This window comes from Podarcis melisellensis (assembly GCF_964234715.1).
Source record: "Podarcis melisellensis genome assembly, chromosome: 2".
Classification (NCBI taxonomy): Eukaryota; Metazoa; Chordata; class Lepidosauria; order Squamata; family Lacertidae; genus Podarcis; species Podarcis melisellensis.
The window spans coordinates 27145757-27162442 of record NC_138529.1 but is presented as its reverse complement, the minus strand read 5'-3'; the positions used below and the strand labels follow the sequence as shown (position 1 = coordinate 27162442).

The following is a 16686-nucleotide window of genomic DNA, read 5'->3' as shown; positions in this document are numbered from 1 at the left end:
CTCCCCCCGCCCTTTCTTCTTCTTCTTTTGCGCTTAGGCTCCGCCCACTCAGGACTCCGTCTCTGGTCTCTCTCTCACGAGAGAGATCATAGGTTCCACGCGGATTCTACGCCGCGCACGTGACACGCCCCGCCAGAAGGTTTTATTTATTTATTTATTTATGAAGAGAAGTTTCTTAGAAAGGTAGCAAGCCGTCTGCCAACTTTTGTTTCGTCGTTAAGTTTCAATGCAGTTGTGCTTCCCATGTCTTGTAATGCGCGCAGTTGCTCCAAAATGTCCTCTGGAAGCTGCTCTCTCCAGTCGCGATTCATTCATGCTTTCCCTTCTCCTGCCTGAGAATGGCTTATGGCAGACGGGGAAACGGTTTTAACTAGCAATGGCAATTCCAGTGCTTGTTCTAGGATTTTTGTTACACACACACACACACATAACACACATATATGTGTGTGTGTGTCTGTACATATAATCATATATAACATATATATAACATTGGTTCTACTGACAGAGCGGCATTGCATGAACCAAAGCGATACACACACACACACACACACACACATATATATATACATACAGTGGTACCTCGGATTACATACGCTTCAGGTTACAGACTCCGCTAACCCAGAAATATTACCTCAGGTTAAGAACTTTGCTTCAGGATGAGAACAGAAATCGTGCAGCAGTGGCGCAGCGGCAGCAGGAGGCCCCATTAGCTAAAGGAATTCCTGCAGCAGGGCACTTGCCCTCCCCTCCCCTTCTTTGAATGTACACTCTAAAATGGAAGACCCTGCAGTATGAGGAGACCGGTCTTATAGCACACAGTCAACCCAAGTGGAGGTGACAATCATCTTGTCGTTGCCCCAATCCCATCCTTGAAACTACAGTCTGTAAAGAGGAAAGAAGGAGACACTCCTAAGCAGAACAGGAGGAGAGAACTGCCTTCTACTGAGCTCATTCACAGGGCCGTCTTCAGCATATGTGGCACCGGGGTACAAAGATCCACCCGGCGCCCCTAGGTTACCCAGAGTTGTCGACCTTTTTTTAGGGGGGGACCCCAAAGTTGTTGGCTTCTTTTAGAGAAATAGTTGTTTACTTTTAGAACGGTTGTAGAACACAGGGACTCACAGCATATCCCCCCCACAGGGGCGTATGAAGGGAGGTTAACACCCCCCCCACCAGTTCATGGTATTCAAATAGTGAGTGTGCACCGTGTCATGTGCTGAATTATGTAGGGTGGGGCTTATCAGCTTGCACCCCCCCATATTTTATTCAAGTTGGCACCCCTGATCTGTCACATTTCTATTTTACAGATGGGAAGCCAGAGCTTGGAATTTCTTTATGGCCACTCAGCAAATCCATGACTGAATTGGAACTTGAATCCATATGTTACAGATCAGAAGTTCTGCAGAATGTAAAACTGTGATGCTTTTATGCTCTTTTTGATGTTCAGTGTTTCTCCTGTTTGGCAGTACAGTTAAGAATTTGGGCCAAATAAGGACATAGCTAATTTTCAGGGTAAGGTGAATCTCATCTTGATCTTGCAATTTTATCTGTCGTGAAAGGCTACAGTGCAGCAGCAACCCTTATCTTTGTAAGTCTGAATATTATATATGTGTGTGTGTATGAAATGCATTCAGTTGTGTGGTATTAATTATAGCTTGGAACATATAACTACTTAGTGGATAATTCATAAGCAACACAAAGGTGGCCTCTTTGAGCCAGGAAATGTGATTTCTCACATGATACAAGTATGACTGTAGCGGGGTCTGCCCTGAAACTCCCTCCCCCTACGCAGTGCATAACATTTGCAGCTTTCTCACTTGATTAGCCAGGAGAAGGGCAGAATGATATCCAATTAATTGCTTTTACAGCCTTAGAAATATGAGAGAGAAACTTGCTGCATTTTTAAATCCTTTTTTGCTAGGACTATCTTTGCAGGACAACAAGATGGAAGTTGATGAAACCAGTGCATTGCTACCAAAGGTAATTATTTTGATTTGCATATTGTTTCTGAGTTTACCCTTGTCTTTGGAGATCTTTAGTCCTCTATATATGGCATCATTTTCCTATTTGTGTGGAGGGGAAAACAAATGAGATTTTCTAATAGCACGTGGTGGGGAGAGACAGAGAGAGAGAAAGAGAGCGAAAGAAAGAAAGAAAGAAAGAAAGAAAGAAAGAAAGAAAGAAAGAAAGAAAGAAAGAAAGAAAGAAAGACTGTTGACCTAATTCTGCAGAGACGGAATTTTTCCCTAGTCCATCATGCTGCATGGTCATCAATATGAAAATATTAAGAATAATCCTAAATAAGTTTACGTTGAAGTAAGTCCCCTGAGTTCTGTCAGACATTCTTCCAATGAAATATACCTAAGACTGTGTATTAGCCTGTCTACTAAGAAGAATGCCTTAAAATGACAATTTGACGTTCCTTGGTCTTACATACGTACCTTTTATTCTATTCCAAGTTCAATCACACCATCAATCACTTTGCCTGCCGCTTCCCTCAGTCATTTTAAATGGCCTCTTCTCTCTCTTGAATGGATCACATATGCTTTGTCCTTCCCATCAGATTTCCCCATAATGTTGCCCTCTGCCCACTATAGCTCAGCAGTGATACATCAGAAACCTCTGTCATCACTATGCATAGGGCAGTTCCCAGTCATAATTTAAAACAAATGGCTTCCCCCCAAAGAATCTTGGGGACTCTAGATGATTACATTGCAGCTCTGTGAGGGGTAAACTCAGTTCCCAAGATTCTCTGAGGGGAGTCATGTATATTAAATGTTCATTGAATGTACAGTGGTACCTTGGGTTAAGTACTTAATTTGTTCCGGAGGTCTGTTCTTAACCTGAAGCACCACTTTCGCTAATGGGGCCTAATGCTGCTGCTGCCACACCGCCGGAGCACGATTTCTGTTCTCATCCTGAAGCAAATTTCTTAACTTGAAGCACTATTTGCGGAGTCTGTAACCTGAAGCGTATGTAACCCAAGGTACCACTGTACTTTAAATGTATGGTGTGGATCTTCCCTTAATCTATGCTTCTGCCTCCAGCTGTCTTATAAAGTAAAGCCACAGGGGATCAAGTCTTCACTGACTAGATGATAACGCAGCCATAATGTATTATTCCCCTCTGCCATATAAGTTAATCAAAAATCTCTTTTCTGCCCTGTCCTCTGTTCTCTACCCTAAAAGTAAAGTGACCCCTGACCATTAGGTCCAGTCATGACCGACTCTAGGGTTGTGGCGCTCATCTCACTTTATTGGCTGAAGGAGCCGGCATACAGCTTCCGGGTCATGTGGCCAGCATGACTAAGCTGCTTCTGGTGAACCAGAGCAGCGCACAGAGACACCGTTTACCTTCTTGCTGGAGTGTTACCTATTTATCTACTTGCACTTTGACGTGCTTTAGAACTGCTAGGTTGGCAAGAGCAGGGACTGAGCAACAGGAGCTCACCCCGTTGCAGGGATTCGAACCGCTGACCTTCTGATCGGTAAGCCCTAGGCTCAGTGGTTTAGACCACAGCACCACCCGTGTCCCTGCTCTCTACCCTACTGTTATGCCAAAGGCCTCCAGTTATACAACAGGATATTATAGGAGGGGAAATGCTTCCTGTACCTCCCTTTTTGGTTTTGTTCCTTATCTCTGACACTTGGTCTACATTTTCTTTGGTTCTCTTCTTTGTTTAGGTGGACAAAGTGGACATCTTTTGCCCCTCTAATGCACAGGGCTCCCTGCTGAATCCCAGCAGAGGAAGAGAAGCATGGCATCTTTGGAAACGGACTAGAAAATGGCGCCTCTGCCCATCTTCCCATCACCCTCTGGATTCACTTAGCCACTGTGTGAAATACTTGACCTTTGTTTGGAATCTGGCCTTCTCCATTACAGGATTGCTCATTTTGGCCATAGGGATCTGGGGTCTCTCCGACAAAGAGTCACTGGCAAGTGAGCGGATAACTTATTTGGGCAGCGACCCCATGCTCTTTTTTGTGTTAGCGGGTCTTGTAGCCAGCACGATCTCTCTCTTGGGCTGCCTAGGAGCCCTCTTTGAAAACACCTGCCTCTTGAAGCTTTTTACGGGAGGAATCATGATGTTTGTGATCCTGGAAACTCTGGGTGGAATCGTTTTCTTTTCTCTGAGACGCCAAATCAAGACCTCCTTGCAAGAGTCCCTCACGGTGGCCGTGTTACGATACCAGGATGACCCAGATCTCAAATTCATCATGGATGAAATTCAGATGGGCCTGCAGTGCTGTGGGGTGGAATCCTACCTAGACTGGAAAACAAATTTGTGAGTATGAGCCTACTTGGAGAATTCCCCTTGCCCTGTTCTGTTAACACCTAGGAAAGGTGGGAGAACATTAGCACATCACAGCACAATGTAGCCCAATCATCGTCATCATCACCCATCAATCAAAATTGCTAATAATGCCATCTGTTTTCAACAATTCAAAGTGTTGGTGTTGACCTTTAAAGCCCTAAATGGCCTTGGCCCAGTATACCTGAAGGAGCATCTCCACCCCCATCGTTCAGCCCAGACACTGAGATCCAGCGCAGAGGGCCTTCTGGCAGTTCCCTCATTGAGAGAAGTGAGCTTACAGGGAACCAGACAGAGGGCCTTCTCGGTAGTGGCGCCCACCCTGTGGAACGCCCTTCCATCAGATTTCAAAAAGATAAACAACTACCTAAAATTTAGAAGACACCTGAAGGCAGCCCTGCTCAGAGAAGTTTTTAATGTGTGACATTTTAATGTATTTTTAATCTTTGTTGGAAGCCGCCCAGAGTGGCTGGGGAAAACCCAGCCAGATGGGCAGGGTACAAATAAATTATTATTATTATTATTATTATTATTATTATTATTATTATTATTTTCATCTACAGTTTATGTGATTGAAACAAAACTATATTGTGTTCTCCTCACATAATGCTTGCAAGAAGCCTGGGAAGCCTAGGAAGACAGTGTGTGATTGATCAATGCCCATCTTGCTTCACCAGCATGGTATTCACATTTTACTTGGGTTTCACCTGGGCTACTAATCTGGGTTGATCCTCCTGCTTGCTTTCATTTTAAGAGACCTAATTGAGTTCATTTCTAACCAGAATCATGCTGAGAGAGGGCCCAGTCAATAAGCAGTTTAGCCACACTAAAATCAGTGGGACATGTTGCTTGTGAATAACTTAAGCATGACTAATTTTCTCTGGATCGGCTCCAGAATATGCAAGGAAACCTCACAGCCGCAGAAAATCTTGTCTATTGTTTCTGGGCTGCTAATATTCATCTCCTTCATCTTTCCACACACACATTCTTCATTGAAAAAGGAATTGTACCTAGTATAAAATTATAAGTGCACAAGGTAAAATAAGATTATGGGGGGAAATAACAGTTGTTAAGATACAGCCATGTGAAAAGACAACAGAAAAAACCTTACAAACATTGAGGTATTAGGTTAAGTTTAGGATAAGTACAATAACAAACTTGTAATTTTTGTGGGGTTTTTGCCCTTTATAAAAGCATATTGTGCCATGTTATTGTCTGTAAATGCAAGAAGTGCTGGACAGTTTCTAAGGCTGTGTCAGTTTAGTCTCATCTTTTGTTCCAAGGCAACGTTCACGTACAGATTTAACGTATTTACTCAGGACCTGCATGTGCAGACCCACTGATAATTGGCACAATTGGCTTTAACACTGGCAGGAAGTACTGTATGAGCTGCTCTGGCTCGTTCTTGTTAAGAGGCTTCCTTAGCTGCCGCATCTGGTCTCTCTCTGTGCTCCCCTCCTTTGGTGTGAGCTGGTAAGTGGTGCACAGCTTGAATCCACACCTGCCACCTCTCCCGTCCTCCGTTCAAGAATTGCTGTGAGCTCAAACCCTAACAGGCAGTGTCAAACCTGCTGCTGCCGTCCGTCCATTCAGCAACGCATGCCTAAAGTCAATTACGCATGGATCACACTGTGCACACAGTGCTGGGTGTGCAGTTTCCTTTTGCAAAGTATGCCTCTGCATGCATCGGTCCTGGTCAAGTTAGCGAATCCATGTGCAGACCATCCTTACCAGCAGGAATGCCATCCTTTGCCTGGATATCTTCTGCATTCACATGCAGAAAACAGAGTGGGTGTGCTGGAAGAGGCAGAGAACCTCTGTGAAATGATTCTTCCTGTTATTACATTCCAGATATTTTAACTGCAGTTCTCCAGGAGTGCAAGCCTGTGGCGTCCCAGCTTCCTGCTGCCTGGATCCACTGGAAAACGGCACCATCCCGAATTCCCAGTGTGGCTTTGGCACCCTGGCCCTGGAGGAGTTTGTGGCTCAAAGCACCATCTATCTCGGAGGCTGCGTTCCCCAGCTGAGCAGATGGCTTAATAATCATGCGGGAGTGATTGGCTTGTATTGTGTGCTTCTGATTGTGATTGAAGTAGGAAGCTTATTACTGACCGCTAAGCTCCTGGCAGGCATTGTCCTTGCTAGGACTCGGGATTCCAGTGACAGGGAGGAAACACATTTGCTCTCCTATCATCAGAGACAAAAGGGATTTTGCTCATGATCTGCTGCAAACTATGAATCCAGAATAACCTTCTGAGCGCAACAGGAACTTAGAGAGGAGGGGTGTTATGTACTAAGCTTGGATCCTAGAACAATAGGCAAGTAGGATCCTAGAATGCAACAACTGATTGGCCTGCAGGAAAAGACCAATCAGGCTCCAGGAGGGAAGCAGAATCAGTCAATCAGATGGGACTCATTGTGCAAATAATGTATATAAAAGCCTGAGGTTTGGGGGGCAATTCAGTCACTGTTTTACAAGCTGCAATAAAGAGCATGAAATCACTAAAGGACTCAGAGTCTATTTCACCCTGTTATGATATACTGTTTAATTCCTCAGAGCAGGGTTTGCACCTGGTATGAAGGACAGGGAGACCCTTTGTGCTTGGATTTCTCTTGCTTACGTCATACCCTTCCTCCTTATTCTCTGTCCCTGATTCTCCTCCGGCTGCATTCTGTTCCATCAGTACTGTCTTTCTTCCTGCGACACACCCTCCAAAATATAGAGAAAGAAGAAGAGTGTTGCAGCGGAACAGCTCCCTTTCAGGATCTGGCCTCCATGTGTTGTGGAATGTTCTTGTGGAAATCCATCCATTAGTTTCCTGTAGCCCTTTCTCAAAGCCGGTTTCTAAAATGTGCCTAGAAAGCATTTTTGGCCCAACCACTGGCTTCCCCCACTCTTCCCAAAACCAACATTCCTAAGGTGTGTTCCTCTGCAATGGCAAGATTTAGGGAACATACGCCGGTAGGAATCTTACCTATCCCCTCTCTGTATGCCTTTCAGCAGGCAGTGAAAACAGAGATTACAAGCCAGCAAACCTTTTATGGCTACCCTACAACCTCTCTGGAGAAACTACTGTATTTTTCACTCTATAAGACGCACCAGACCATAAGACACACCTAGTTTTTGGAAGAGGAAAACAAGAAAAAAAATATTCTGAATCCCAGAAGCCAGGACTGCAAGCGGGATCACTGCGCAGTCCCTCCAGGTGTCCCTATTTTCCAGGGACAGTCCCTGATTTACAGAAGCCCATCCCAGTTTCTGATTTGATCCCGGAATGTCCTGCTTTTCCTTAGGACATTCCTATTTTCATAGGAGAAACATTGGAGGGTATGGAGTTATCTAACCCCCAAGCCACCTGAAGGCAATCCTGGATAGGGATTTTTAAAAAATGTTTAATGTTTTATTATGTTTTTATATATGTTGGAAGCTGCCCAGAGTGGCTGGGGCAACCCAGTAAGATGTGTGGAGTAGTAAAATTATCATAATGGAATGGGAAATCCCTATTTTCATTGGATAAATGTTGGGAGGGTATGATGTCATAGTAAAATGGAGAAACTACTATACATGTAAAGATGTCTATTTTTGCAAACTATAGCTGCAATGGGGGGAGGTTCATCGCAGATAGACCTCAAGTCAAGCGTAATACTTGCTAACTTGGGTTTTATTTTGGTTTTATCAATTGCTGGAGGCCAAGAGCTGATTTCTGCAAAGTTGGTTGATTTGAAGAGGCTAGGAGCAGAGATAGAAGGAAGGTCACAGAAGCTGCCTCCTCAACTGGAGGGAAGGCAAATATCCTTGCAGCCCCACGTTTGCCCTCTGTGTGTTTATACGATGCCATATTGGGCCAGCTCGTGTAGCTCCAAGTGGCTGAAGGCTTCCCAGGGGCAGATCACAGTAATATCTGAAAGAAAGAGAGAAGCATCAGGGCAACCTATGTATATGCTTATTGCCAAAGGCCATTGTGCTTCTGTGCTGAAATCTGCCCCAAAGGCCTATGGTGACAACTGAAGAAGAAGAGTTTGGATTTGATATCCTCCTTTATCACTACCCTAAGGTGTCTCAAAGTGGCTCACAATCTCCTTTCCCTTCCTCCCCCACAACACTCTGTGAGGTGAGTGAGGCTGAGAGACTTCAGAGAAGTGTGACTAGCCCAAGGTAAACCCAATAGCTGCATGCGGAGGAGCGGAGACGCGAACCCGGTTCACCAGATTACGAGTCCATCACTCTTAACCACTACACCACACTGGCTCTCACACTGGTTGAGGAAGCAATTGTGGGGGTTCATAATCATAAATGTAGCTCATGTGAAGTAAGGACTTCAGTTTCTGTGCAGTGGTGCTTTAGAGAGAGGGGACTCTATCAAAACACTGCATGGTATGTTGGCATGGCCTTACCCAAAAGTGGGGATGCCAAGACAAGTGATTAAAAACAGCCCTCAACCAATGAATGGCAGGAGGTAGCACTAGCAGACACGCAAAGAAAGCGCTGCAAGTGCTGTGGAGGTAGTGGGTTGCACTAAGGCCTTATGGGAAGGAGAAACAATCTCAGGACAAAAACACAAGCTGGTTCCCAGGCCTGCCTCCATCCTTAGGCAAAACACATAGATTCCTTGGTAGGGGGAAAATGTCAATAAAGAGAAACCAGGCAGTTTTTGTACTAACAAAGGTGCAGATTAATGTTGTGCGGTGTGCTAAAAATAGGAATCTTTGGTACCTGTCCCCAAGCCCTCCATACCAGGGATGTCATCGCCAAATCTGCAAAGGAAAAGAGAAAGAGCAGTCTACGATGCATTTGGCTTTTTCACCCAACCGGGATCATTCCTCCACATTATATAATCCATGGATGGCCAATGTGATGCCCTCCAGATGTTGGACGACAACTCCCATCAGCCCCAGCTAACCTGACCAACAACCAGGGATAATGAGAGTTGTGGTCCAATAAAATCTGGAGGGCAACATGTTGTCTATCCCTGATATCATTTCTTTATAGGGCTCCACGTGGAGCAGTTTAAGGCAGAATGGTTATTTTTCCATGCAAGAGCTTAAGTCTCAGGACAGCCACTGATTCAATAATTCCATACATGGCAGAACCCTCACCAGCTTTGGGCAAAGTTGCTGCAGATTCCTTGCAGGACACAACCGAAACACAGTCTAAAAGGCCATGGTGCCTGACATATTACTATTGCCATGGTGCCTGACATATTAAAGGTAAAGGGACCCTTGACCATTAGGTCCAGTCATGACCGACTCTAGGGTTGTGGCGCTCATCTCACTTTATTGGCTGAGGGAGCCGGCATACAGCTTCCAGGCCATGTGGCCAGCATGACTAAGCCGCTTCTGGCGAACCAGAGCAGCGCACGGAAATGCCGTTTACCTTCCCGCCGCAGTGGTACCTATTTATCTACTTGCACTTTGACATGCTTTCAAACTGCTAGGTTGGCAGTGAGAAAGTGAGTTCCTTAATTGAGAAAGATGATAGTGGAAGAGGCATTGTAAAGGAGATTTGTTCCTGAATAGGCAAATGACTAGATTCACTGATGGGAAACGTTCCAACCTGCTGCTTGTAAAGAAATCGTTCCCAGCCACAAAAATCTGCTGGCAGAGAGAAGAATGTTACAAGCAGCAGGATTGGACCTGTGCCCTCAGTTACCAACAGATTGATTAATGAGTCAGCATTCTGACTTGCTGTTCCACATAGCAGGCTGGCATGCTGACTCATAAGAAACCATTCTGTTCCTTGTGGGTGCAAACTGGATAGCTTCACTAGTTTAAATCCCAATACCGTCAGATAAAAAATGTGTATGGATGGCAATTGTTATCCCAGGGCAGGATTCAAGGTGTTGCATGTGCAGAGCAGGGTCCAATCACGCAACAGAACTTCACCTCCCTTGCCCATGTGTACCCCATAAATCTGCACTGGAAGGTTAAGGGAACGCCTAGACAAATATGGGGGTACATGAAGGAAAGGAGGGAAGGAAGGAGAAGGAAGGTACTGTATATTTCCGTGTATAAGACGCCCCCATGTATAAGACGACCCCTATTTTTTGAGCCCAAAATTAAGAATATTTAATTGCAACGTTCCATGTATAAGACGACCCCCAATTTCAAACTTTAAAAATTTAGGGGAAAATACAGTCTTATACATGGAAAAATACAGTTATTTATGTGTGAGCAGACCTTGTTCCCTGTTTGCATATCCCACTTAGCATTGCATTGAATTCCACTCATAGAAAGTTTCTCCTTTATTTTGGGGGACCCTATACCACGGTTTATCCGAATCCCCCAAAATTGCTAGCATTGTGGCAAACACAGAAATTCCCATTTTGAGTCATCTGGGTGCAGGAGAGGAGAAACAGGAATGTTGTTGAAACCTGCTGTGAAGACTGGAACTAAATGTGTGACCTATAGACTGAATGTGTTCTCTAAAGCTGGCCCACCCTCATGAAGCAGGGTGAGGCGGTTACCTCAGACGGCACCTACCTAAGTGGTGGCAGCCATGTTCTGCCACCCAGCTTTGCTGCTGGTCTCCCCAGCCTCTAGGGGACTTGATTGGAAGCCGCCCAGAGTGGCTGGGGAAACTCAGCCAGATGGGCGGGGTATAAATAATTTATTATTATTATTATTATTATTATTATTATTATTATTATTATTACCAGTGTCAAAGCTCTGCAGAATACCTCCCCTCCTGTCAGCAGCAGACCCTCCAGGTGTCCCTATTTTCCAGGGACATCCCTGATTTAGAGAAGCCATCCCAGAAGCTGCCCAGAGTGGCTGGGGCAACCCAGTAAGATGTGTGGGATGTAAATAGTAAAATTATCATTATAGAATGGGACGTCTCTATTTTCACTGGAGGAATGTTGGAGGGTACGCAGCAGGTGACAAAACACCCCAGGTAGCTCCTGCTTCCTATACACAAAACAATGGTTTTAAAACTGCTCCTGGACTGGTAGGGATGCTAGCTGTTGATAGTGGTGGGGAAGAAGAAGAAGAAGAAGAAGAAGAAGAAGAAGAAGAAGAAGAAGAAGAAGAAGAAGAAGAAGAAGAAGAAGAAGGAGGAGGAGGAGGAGGAGGAGGAGGAGGAGGAGGAGAAGAAGAAGAAGAAGAAGAAGAAGAAGAAGAAGAAGAAGAAGAAGAAGAAGAAGAGTAGGAGTTTGGATTTGATATCCCACTTTATCACTACCTGAAGGAGTCTCAAAGCGGCTAACATTCCTCCCCCACAACAAACACTCTGTGAGGTGAGTGAGGCTGAGAGACTTCAGAGAAGTGTGACTAGCCCAAGGTCACCCAGCAGCTGCATGTGGAGGAGCGGGGAAGCAAACCCGGTTCACCAGATTACAAGACTACTGCTCTTAACCACGACACCACACTGGCTGTTTTTGGAGGAAAGTGAAATCAGTCCTCTTCACCCAAGCAACGTCTCCATCTCTCACCCTTGGACACCCTTCTTTGGTGGCTTGCTTTTAAACTGCCTGGTTTGCCTCTGCTTGAATTTGGGGGGTCCTTTTCTCGGGGTGACAGGACCTCCAGTCACTCTGGTGGCCGATTTGATTTCCGGCTTGGGAGGTTCGAGGCTCATGGCTGCCGTGAAGAGAAAACGCCGTGGCACCAAAAATGGCTTCCAATTCCTGTGGTTTAATCTGTTGTGAAGAAAGGAAGGAAAAGAATTATACTCCCAGGTCTAGTGTTTCTGCGGACAGCTAATTACGTCAGCTGTTGAACTTCCATCACATCTTGAGTTCGTGTTCCAAAGAAGAGAAACAAATGAGGTGCAACATCTTTAACTCCAGAATATATATACTGAGTCAGACCATTAACTCATCTAATCCAGTGAAGTTAATACTAACTGGTAGTGGCTCTGCAGGGTTTCAGGCAGGGGGCATTCCCAAACCCACCTGAAGATGCCAGGGTAAAGCTTTTGCCTTCTAAGACACAATTCCTCACAGATATTTCCATACATAACAGTTCCAGGACCTGTTGATGGCATTTTACCATTGTACTGTTGAGAGTGTATTAACTTATGGTCTGTGTGTGTGGTTTGGGAGCTGCATGGTCAGGGAAAAAACAATGCTGTCCAGGGTTGTAAAGACTGCGGAGAGAATAATTGGGTGTACTCTTCCCACTTTGGATCAAATCTATGCTTCCAGGTGCCATAAGAAAGCTGCAGGGATAGTGCAGGATAGTGCGCACCCCGGAAATTATCTCTTTTAGCTTCTGCCTTCTGGAAGAAGGTACAGGGTTATAAAGACTAAGACTAGCCACCTGAGAAACAGTTTCTATCCAAATGTGATGTTGGTTTTAAATGCAGTGTAAGGTAGTCTCTGTGGGAGTATATTTTATTTAATTATGGGGTATCAGAGTTTTTGGGGGGTTAACCGGGCTGGGATAGCTGGGATAGCAGGCTTGTTGGTTTTTGAATGTCTGATGTAGACTTTTTCAATTTCATTGTTCTGTATGGGACAATGACAATAAAGATTATCATATTGTATCGTATTGTATCGTATCGTTCCAGGTTCATCACCATTCACTCTTTTAAGTAGCACAGAGCAAAATATTTAGTTTGTAGTTCATGTGACTTGACTATCTCTACACTTGGACTGGAACCCACATGTGGACCAAGCATTGATGTTGAAACACTAATTATTCCATCTGAAACTTCGGATTACAGTGGTACCTCGGGTTACATACGCTTCAGGTTACAGACTCCGCTAACCCAGAAATAGTACCTCAGGTTAAGAACTTTGCTTCAGGATGAGAACAGAAATTGTGGTCCGGCGGCGCAGCGGCGGCAGGAGGCCCCATTAGCTAAAGTGGTGCTTCAGGTTAAGAACAGTTTCAGGTTAAGAACGGATGTCCGGAACGAATTAAGCACTTAACCCGAGGTACCACTGTATAATGTTCAGAGCCACTCAAAAAGTAGCTTACTAGGATTCAGGAAATACCTATATTGGCCTTGTAGAAGCCGCTCCCTGTTCAACTCACCTGATGTTTTCTATTTCACTTTCATCCCTAGGAATGAGGGCAAGAAGACACTGGAATGGGGTTGCACAGGAGGAGAGTGCCATGTGAAATTTATTCTCGGCGAATGATGCGTGCCAAACACACCTGGCATGGCAATGCACTTGACACACAGCAGTGCAGATAGAATGTGCCCAGTGCGCACCCAATGGACAGCTAAATTTGGTTTGTTGCTTTATGTGCCCTCAGCAGATCGCACAGCCTAGCCAAAGAAAAGCTGCCGGCTGTTGTCGTTAGGACACTAGGATAAATGGGCCATTGGTCTGGTGCACTGTTGCGTTTATTTTGTTCATAGATAAATCCCTAAACAAATGCTAATCTGATTAAACCTTTTCTCCCCCTCTCCAGTAAACAAGCTTGCTAATATTTGCACTTGTTTACAGGATTATTATTTCAAGAGGAGAGGATTTTATTTTTGTTCATTAGTTATTACCATCCCTCTCTGAAAACTGATGCATATCCTGCATAGCCCTGCTACTCCCAGTCTCAGTAATGTTAATTTATCCAGATCACACAGATCATGATATTTATTCCACAGATATTCTAGCAAATGAGGGAAGACTTAGCAGCTTAATTGCTGTTTTGAGGATTCCCACACCTTGTATCTAAAAAGCCAAACCATTAAAAAAGTTATGATTCAGATATGCAGCCAGTCAAATAAATGCGCACATTCACCCCATTGTTTAATTATACAAAATTAGCCACATCTACTTTTATGCTTCTGTATCCATTAACTTCATTGTTATTTGTCAACGCCAAGCTGTCTCGTCAAGCTACAAAAAGCTGTTCATTTTTTAAATATTTTGGCTGCCTTGCTATTCCTTGGAAGTCTCACTTCCTCCCATGTCAGTATGCATAGCATTGCAGGATCAGTCAGTTTTATGATGCTTTTATATTTGTTGGAAGCTGCCCAGAGTGGCTGGGCAACCCAGTTAGATAGGCAGGGTGCAAAGAATAAAATTATTATTATTCTGCATGCTAATAGCCACCCTATGGCAGAAAAGCAGTATTTGCCCATAGCTACCCAGTGACATCCCATGGCTGAAGAAGCATTAGAATAAAATTCAACACAGAGTCTGTTGCACCCGTGGGCCTCCGCTCCTATAGCAGGGTCTGTCCTCCCAGGAATACAACCACAACGGGACCCACATTAAAGCAGAAGCTGCAAGTTGGGTGGGCTAAACAGGTCAGTAACTAGGAGCCAAAGAAAAACATAAGGGGGCTGCTACTCACCAGACGCCAGTGTCAACCTTTGCCTGAACCACTGCAGCAAGAATTAAGAGTTGCCAGTGAGTGTATCTCTAGCTTGCAAACACTCTGGAGAGGTTTCAAAGGGGTTTGCTAGATTTATTCTGCTCCTCCTAATAGGATTATATCTCTTGTTTCTAATCCGGTTTCAACCTCAATGACAGGTACATTGTGGGCTGGATGTTCAGAACAGGGGGAGCGGGGGAAATGTATGGAAATTTTTCCAGATCAATTGTGATAAGACTCAGCATCTGCCCGTTGCCTCTAGAACCAGTAGACAAATGCGCTTCCATGACACTACATGCCCAATGATGTTCTGTGCAGTTTGAAGAAGAGGAGGAGGAGGAGTTTGGATTTGAAATCCCGCTTTATCACTACCCAAAGGAGTCTCAAAGCGGCTAACAATCTCCTTTTCCCTTCCTCCCCCACAACAAACACTCTGTGAGGTGAGTGAGGCTGAGAGACTTCGGAGAAGTGTGACTGGCCCAAGGTCACCCAGCAGCTGCATGTGGAGGAGCAGGGACACGAACCCGATTCACCAGATTACGAGTCTACCGCTCTTAACCGCTACACCACACTGGCTCATATACTCCTGTGCCAGCAGACATTGTCGCCATATGAAATCAAAATAATTGGGCCTGCACACCCACTTCTGTTTTACATGGTTTGGGCAGGAATGGCAAGGCTTAGTGAGAGGAGTTTGGAGGCATCCAGCAGAACAACCCAAATTACCAAGTGTTATCTATGTTTAGACAGCAGTTGTGGAATACTTGTACAAACAAGATCTGCAACAACCAAGTGCTGAGTGATTGTGGGAGATGATGGCTGCAGGCAAGACTTCTCAATGCATTGCACTCAGGGGCAGAGAAGGGTGCAAGAAGATGCAGAGAGGTCCCCTTTAATGATCAGCTGTTCAGCAGAGCAATAGGAAACTGTAGGTTACAGGGAGCTAAGGCCATTTCCACCTAATGGTCTATATTGCTTGCAAAATGTTCCTCCACACCACTCCCCCAATAGGAAAGAAGAGATCATTACAAAGCAAAATGTCCTGAAAGTAAGCTTGCCATCTGGCTAGAAAACAAAACAAAACCTGTCCTGACCTGACCTGACCTGACCTGCTTTTGCACCTTAAAATATATGCCCATCAAGTTGCTTTGGGAGGCACTGCCACGGGAACTGGTTAAAAAAAAGAGCTGGTGATCTTAAAGTAAGAAGATAGCTGCAGCTATACTCTGTGCAAGAATCACAAACAAAGGGCTGTCTGTGTAAACATAAGGTGGGGTGGTGAATTCAAGGCTTCTGGTGTCCTTCTTTCTCACAGGCAAGAATTCCTACCAATGCATTTCAGTACAATGAGTTTCACGCCACTTGCACCAAATTAAGCATTTCTTTTAAAAAAGTTGGTACACAAAGTGATCCAGCTGTGTTCACTTAACAGAATGTAGCTTAATCCTATTTACTAAAGTCTAGCTAGCTGTAATTCGTGGAACGTTCAGCAGTTCCATTAAAGTGACCTGCGATTAGGCTGTCTGAGAAATCCTTTAGAGCAAGGGGGTTAGGAAAGGATCGTAAGTGATATTATCCTGGTAGGCAAACCAAGGACAAGGGTGGTGGTTTGCTTTTCTAGAAGGGGCCAGAGGAAATGCAAAGCTTTGCACAAGATCCTTCGCTGGGATTTTGAAATGCGGTTTGTGCCTTTTTACCGATGAAGCAAGGCTATTGTTGGCTGGTCTGAATTAAGTGGAATTAACACAACCAAATGGAAATTTCTCTTTTTTAGGAATGCCATCTTTTTAATTGGCTCCTTTAACAGCCAGCACAATGTTCATCCATTCTGCAAAAAAGGTTCACTGGCAGATTTGTGCCAGTCAACAGTGATCTTAAAGGTACAAAGCCAGTTTTGCCAGTTTTTTTGTGGTCAGTTGGCAATCATAGGCAGTGCTCTATATGCAGGTATCACATGGTTAGGCAGCTCCCCAATAATAATATTACGCAGAAATATATGCCTCTTGATACACTGGGTTTCCAGTCGGTTGCGCCTTCTGGCCTAGAAGGGGCATGCACTTTTGTGGGTGCTAGTTCTCTTCCACAAAAGCCTAGAAAAAACTCTT

At 44.6% G+C, this 16686-nt stretch overlaps 2 protein-coding genes across 6 annotated transcripts; one reads left to right on the top strand and one right to left on the bottom strand.

Annotated features, from left to right (window-relative positions):
- The first annotated feature begins 37 nt into the window (after positions 1–37).
- On the top strand, positions 38–6819 carry TSPAN10 (tetraspanin 10). Of its 4 annotated transcripts, none has more exons than XM_081899859.1 (5): positions 38–139; positions 1308–1512; positions 1922–1980; positions 3684–4285; positions 6164–6819. In XM_081899859.1, the coding sequence occupies exons 3-5, from the start codon at positions 1945–1947 to the stop codon at positions 6531–6533; spliced, it is 1008 nt and encodes a 335-aa protein (XP_081755985.1). In that variant the 5' UTR covers positions 38–139; positions 1308–1512; positions 1922–1944; the 3' UTR covers positions 6534–6819. The 4 variants fall into 4 exon arrangements, with proteins under 4 accessions (XP_081755985.1, XP_081755984.1, XP_081755986.1 ...); XM_081899858.1 differs by having other exon boundaries at positions 1308–1588; XM_081899860.1 differs by lacking the exon at positions 1308–1512 and having other exon boundaries at positions 69–139.
- Positions 6820–7956: 1137 nt separating this feature from the next.
- Positions 7957–15314, bottom strand: PDE6G (phosphodiesterase 6G). 2 transcript variants are annotated; one of them, XM_081899961.1, is made up of 4 exons: positions 14561–15314; positions 11743–11949; positions 9027–9067; positions 7957–8214 (listed from the first exon to the last, which is right to left on the bottom strand). In XM_081899961.1, exons 2-4 carry the CDS (start codon positions 11886–11888, stop codon positions 8138–8140), a joined length of 264 nt encoding a protein of 87 aa, XP_081756087.1. In that variant the 5' UTR covers positions 11889–11949; positions 14561–15314; the 3' UTR covers positions 7957–8137. The 2 variants fall into 2 exon arrangements, with proteins under 2 accessions (XP_081756087.1, XP_081756086.1); XM_081899960.1 differs by lacking the exon at positions 14561–15314 and adding an exon at positions 12041–12222.
- Between the last annotated feature and the right edge of the window lie 1372 nt (positions 15315–16686).